This window comes from Rhincodon typus, chromosome 45 (assembly GCF_021869965.1).
Source record: "Rhincodon typus isolate 14 chromosome 45, sRhiTyp1.1, whole genome shotgun sequence".
NCBI lineage: Eukaryota > Metazoa > Chordata > Chondrichthyes > Orectolobiformes > Rhincodontidae > Rhincodon > Rhincodon typus.
Window position 1 is genome coordinate 9,455,131 of NC_063376.1, and position 6,031 is coordinate 9,461,161.

Here is a 6,031-nt window from a genome sequence, read left to right on the forward strand (position 1 = left end):
ACACAGCAGGCCAAGCAGCATCATAGGAGCAGAAAGGCTGACGTTTCAGGCATTTCTGATGAAGGGTCTAGGCCCGAAACGTCAGCCTTTCTGCTCCTATGCTGCTGCTTGGCCTGCTGTGTTCATCCAGCTCTATACCTTGTTATCTCAGATTGAATTGATGTTACTTCCCCTTTGTCATTTTCTCCCTATCAGAGATCTTATCTAGGTCACCAATCTCGCTCCCCCTCCCCAGGCTTCAAACACACGTTTGCTAAAAACGCAACTCTAGTTAAGAACTTGCACCACTTTCGATGAAAGGTCAAAATTCAAACTCATGAGCAAAATCGTAAGCAAATGAAAAAGGTTTAGGTTGGGTGGGAGAGATAGTAGGAACTGCCAATGCTGGAGTCTGAGATAACAAGGTATGGAGCTGGATGAACACAGCAGGCCAAGCGCATCAGAGGAGCAGGGAGGCTGACATTTCGGATCTGGACCTTTCTTCAGAGATGGGGGAGGGGAAAGGGATTCTGAAATAAATAGGGAGAGCGGGGGAGGCGGATAGAAGATGGATAAAGGAGAAGATAGGTGGAGAGGAGATAGACAGGTCAAAGAGGCGGGGATGGAGCCAGTAAAGGTAAGTGTAGGTGGGGAGTTAGGGAGGAGATAGGTCAGTCCAGGGAGGACGGACAGGTCAAGGGGTTAGTAGGTAGGAGATGGGGGTGCGGCTTGAGGTGAGAGGAAGGGATAGGTGGGAGGAAGGACAGGTTAGGGAGGCGGGACGAGCTGGGCTAGTTTTGGGATGCGGTCGGGGGAGGGGAGATTTTGAAGCCTGTCCTCCCTCCCACCTATCCATTCCTCCCACCTCAAGCCGCACCCCCATCTCCTACCTACTAACCTTATCCCGCCCCCTTGTCCTGTCCGTCCTCCCTGGACTGACCTATCTCCTCCCTAACTCCCCACCTACACTCACCTTTACTGGCTCCACTCCCGCCTCTTTGACCTGTCTGTCTCCTCTCCACCCATCTTCTCCTTTATCCATCTTCCATCCGCCTCCCCCCTCTTGTTAGATTGGGTGGGAGTTCTGTTTCCGAACAGAACAAGGGGATTGGTCAAAGGTCGCTAGTGGTGCAGCGGTAGTGATCCTACCTCTAAGCCAGGAGGTCCGAAACCAAGTCCCACCTCCTCCAGAGGAGCTTCATAACATCTTTGATGAGATTGATTAGGAAATATAAATGGAAGTGGTTATTGTATTAAATACGGTAATGAGGTTGCAGGTTCATTAGTGGGTAGGCTTGAACTTGCATTGTCAGTCCTGCTGACTGAGGGCTGATAATCCACAGGTAAAGATTTATTGGGTTCAGCATGTAGACACCTTCCAGATCCGACTGTTATACCCATTAGTCAGCAGGAAGCAGGAGTCCATTCGCCTTCCACGTCTGTTGATTTGTATTCCATGGTTCAATACAAACTCCAGTCTGCTGTCTGTCACCTTTCTGAACATCCCTTACTGAGGAAAACTGGCCCTTTTTACATATCTGGGAATGCTCTTACCCACAACTGAACAGCCTTTATCCCATCACCAAACACCCCCTGTGTAGTTTTCACCTATGAACCGATAGCACTAAATCATCTGTGTTTCCAATTAATCAAATTACATGTAATACCTGGCAAGGGTAATGCATCCCATCAAAGGTGGGGGCACAGATAAGGTTAAGGACATTCCAAAGAGATTCTACCAGCACAATAAGAGCAAGAGAACTAGAGAGAGTAGGGCCCCTTAAAGATCAAAGAGGTCGTCTTCCATGGAATCACAGAATTCCTACAGTGTGGAAACAGGCCATTCGGTCCAACAAGTCCACACCACCCCTCCCACCCAGACCCATCCCCCAACCCTTCATTTCCAAATTCCAAGCCACCTAACTTACACAGTCCTTGACACTAAGGGACAATTTACATAAGAACACAAGAACTCGGAGCAGGAGTAGGCCGTCCGGCCCTTCGAGCCTGCTCCGCCATTCAGTAAGATCATGGCTGATCTTTTCGTGGACTCAGATCCACTTACCCGCGTTCTCACCGTATCCCTTAATTCCTTTATTGTTCAAAAAAAATCTACCTTTTTTTAAAAAATGTTTACTGAAGTAGCGTCAACTACTTCACTGGGCAAGGAATTCCATAGATTAACAACCCTCTGGGTGAAGAAATTCCTTCTCAATTCAGTCCTAAATCTGCTCCCTCTAATCTTGAGGCTGTGCCCTCTTGTCCTAGCTTCACCTGCCAGTGGAAACATCCTCTCTACTTCTATCTTATCTATTCCCTTCATAATTTTATATGTTTCTATAAGATCCCCCCTCAATCTTCTGAATTCCAATGACATGGCCAATCCACCTAACCTGCACATCTTTGGACTGTGGAAGGAAACTGGAGCACCCGGAGGAAACCCACGCAGACATGGGGACAATGCGCAAACTCCACACAGACAGGCGCCCGAGGGTAGAATTGAACCCAGGTCCCTGGTGCTGTGAGGCTTCAGTGCTAACCACTGAGCCACCGCGCTGCCCTTTGTATTGAGCCTCAGGAGATGGGAGAGATATTAAATGAATATTACATGTCAGCTTTAACTGTGCAGAAAGGCAAGACAATTCAGGGAAATAAATATTGACATTTTGAAAACAGCTCACATTACAGTAGAGGAAGTACTAGAAAATATACATGTGGATAAATCTGTGGGATGTGATCTCGCGTATTCCAGGACTTTGTGGGAAGTTAGGGAGGAAATTGCAAGGCACCTTGCAGAAATATTTGTATCATCTGTAACTGCAGGTGAGGTGCCAGATGACTGGACAGTGGCTAATGTTGTGCTTTCATTTAAAAAGGGATGTAAGGAGAAGCCTGGGAACTATAGACCTGCGAGTCTGACTTTGGTGGTGGGTAAGTTGTTGGAAGTGATTCTGAAAGATAGGATTTACATGCACTTGGAGAGGCAAGGAATGATTAGGGTTAGTTAGCATGGTTTTGTACAGGGGAGATTGTGTCTCACAAACTTGATTAAGTTTTTTTGAGAAAGTAACCAAGCAGATTGACGAGGGCAGAGCGGTAGACATTGTTTACTTGGACTTTAGTAAAGCCTTTGACGAGGGTCCACACGGTAGACTAATTAGTAAAGTTAGGTCATATGGGATTTAGGGTGAGCTTGCCAATTGGATTCAAAATTGGCTTAACAGCAGGAAACTGAGACTGGTGGTGGAGGGTTGGTTTTCAGACTAGAGGCCTGTTACCTGTGGTGTTCCACAGGCGTTGGTGCTGGGTCCACTTTTGTTTGTGATTTATATAAATTATTTAGATGAAAATATAGAAGGCATGGTTCATATGTTTGCAGATGGCACCAAATTTGGTGGTATAGTGGACAGTGAAGAAGGTTATCTGAGATTACAAAGAGATCTTGACCAATTGGGTCAATGCGCCAAGGAGTGGCAGATGGAGTTTAATTTGGATAAATGCGAGGCATTGCATTTTAGTAAAACAAACAGGGGCAGAACTTATACAATTACTGGTAGGGTCCTGGGTAGTGTTGTAGAACAGAGACCTAGGGGTTCAGGTACATAATTCTTTGAAGTTTACATCACAGTAGACAGGGTGATAAGAAGGTGTTTAGCACACTTGCCTTCATTGCTCAGACCTTTGCGTATAGGAGTTGGGACGTCATGATGAGGTTGTACAGGGCATTGGTGAGGCCTCTTCTGAAGTACCAGTTCTGGTTGCCCTGTTATAGGAAGGATATTATTAAACTGGAGAGGGTTCAGAAAATATTTACCAGGATGTTGCTGGGAACGGAGGGTTTGAGTTATAAGGAGAGGCTGGATAGGCTGGGACTTTTTTAATTGGAGTGTAGGGAGGTTGAGGGGTGACCTTATAGAGGATTATAAAATTATGAGGGGGATAGAAGAGGTGAATGGCACATGTCTGTTCCCCAGGGTGGGGGATTTCAAGACTAGGGGCATATACTTAAGATGAGAGGAGAAAGATTTAAAAAAGACATGAGGGCAACTTTTTATGTGTGTGTGTGGAGTGAACTTCCAGAGGAAGTGGTGGATGCGAGTTTAAGGATTTTGAATGAATACATGAATACAAAAATATTTGGAGGGATATGGGCCAAGCACAGGCAGGCGGGACTAGTTTAGTTGGGCTTGTGGTCGGCATCGAATGGTTGGACAGAAGGGTCTGTTTGCGAGCTGTATGACTCTCTGAGAGGTAGGGAAAGCGGGATGAGGCTAAATCAAAATGAAGCAATGATAAGGCACTCAGCCCCCTGCAGTGAGGAAAATTAGCCCTTTTTCATGTCTGGAAGTGCTAAGACACTTAAACCAAACAGGTTTTCCGTTCACCGAAATTCACCCGTGGCATTTTTCATTCTAAATCACCACCACTAAATCACCCACGTTTTCTAATTGATTAGTTTACATGCAAAGCCTGTTAAAGACCATCAAAGATGAGAGAGACATCAGGACAGAGGAAAGGACTAAATGAAAATAGAGTTAGATGGGGAGATAAAGCTCGACACCCACTGCAATTTCCACCTCTCTAAAGGCATTGAGAGACAACCCCTTGCTGTCCTGGGAGTCTGACAGTGCAGAGGAAGCTTTACACTATATCTAACCCTGTGCTGTCCCTTTCCTGGGAGTATGTGATGGTGACAGTGTAGAGGCAGCTTTACACTCTATCTAACCCCGTGCTGTCCCTGTGTGGGGAGTTTTTGATTGGGACAGTATAAAGGGAACTTTACTCTGTGTCTCATCCTATGCTATCCCTGTCCCAGGACTAATGGGAAGAACATAAAATGGAGTTTTACTTTGTATCTAACCCAGTACTATACGTGTCATGGAAGTATTTGATGAGAACAGTGAAGAGGGAGCTTTACTCTGTATCTAACACATGCTGTCCCAGTCCTGGGAATGTTTGATGGGGGGGACAGTGTTGAGGGAGTTTTACTCTGTATCTAACCCCGTGCTGTCCCTGTCCTGGGAGAGTTTGGCGAGGAAATTAGAAATCTGCCTGTTATTGATAGTCACTCAGCAAAACTGAAAGCAATAAATTGAAATAGGGCATTAGAGTATCTCTGTTTCTCAGATTCAGGCTGTGTGTTTTATTCCCTGTCACACCTTTCCTCTCTACTCCACAGAGAAAAGACGCCAGTTTGAGATGAAACGGAAGCAGATTTATGATGAAGGGCAAAATATCCAGCGGGCCCGGGAACTTATAGCTCGTGAAGAGGTGGATGACCATGACGATTCTGATTGTGAGTCACCTTGGTCGCTTCTTAATCTCATTACTGATGGCTCTGTGAGATCTCTGTACTCAGAAAGTAAGAGAGGAATTTGTATAAAGTGGTGATTTGGAGGGCCTGTGAGGACCATTGCAAGACGCCTGATGCTCAGAGGGGATTGATAGACACTAATCAGTGCCCAGATAAGTCCCGAGGCGAGAGAGGAATTGAGAGACGCCAGTCGGTGTCCAGATATTTCCCTGAGAGAGAGAGGGGGCACTGAGAGACACTGGTCAGTGTACAGATATAGTAGGAACTGCAGATGCTGGAAAATCTGAGGTAACAAGGTGTAGAGCTGGATGAACACAGCAGGCCAAGCAGCATCATAAGAGCAGGAAGGCTGACGTTTCGGGCCTAGACCCTTCATCAGAAATGGGGGAGGGGAAGGGGGTTCTGAAATAAATAGGGAGAGAGGGGGAGGCGGATTCTGGAGGGAGGAGGGTAACTTCTTCAGGGTAGGCATCCTTAGAAGAGGCTTCACAGTGGGGTTAAAATTGTATCAGACCGGAGATATCTCCCTGAGAGAGAAAGAGAAGACTGAGAGACACCAGTCGGTGTACAGATATTACCCTGAAGGAGAAAGGACTGAATGACAACAGCAATAAGTGCACAGATATCTCCCCAAGAGACCGGTTACTGAGAAATACCAATAGATAAGACCCTGAATTCTAAGGGACTGAGGGACACTGTCAGTGTACAGATATTGCCCTGAGAGAGGGAAGGGTGAGA

General features: G+C 46.2%; 1 protein-coding gene across 1 annotated transcript in view; it reads left to right on the forward strand.

Moving 5' to 3' along the window:
- Positions 1-6,031, forward strand: part of LOC125487798 (protein phosphatase inhibitor 2-like) — an 86,373-nt gene that overhangs the window by 29,757 nt on the left and 50,585 nt on the right. Inside the window, exon 5 of the mRNA XM_048620065.1 lies at positions 5,159-5,275. Within this exon, the coding sequence (XP_048476022.1) occupies positions 5,159-5,275 (117 nt within the window). The remainder of the gene's footprint in view (positions 1-5,158; positions 5,276-6,031) is intronic.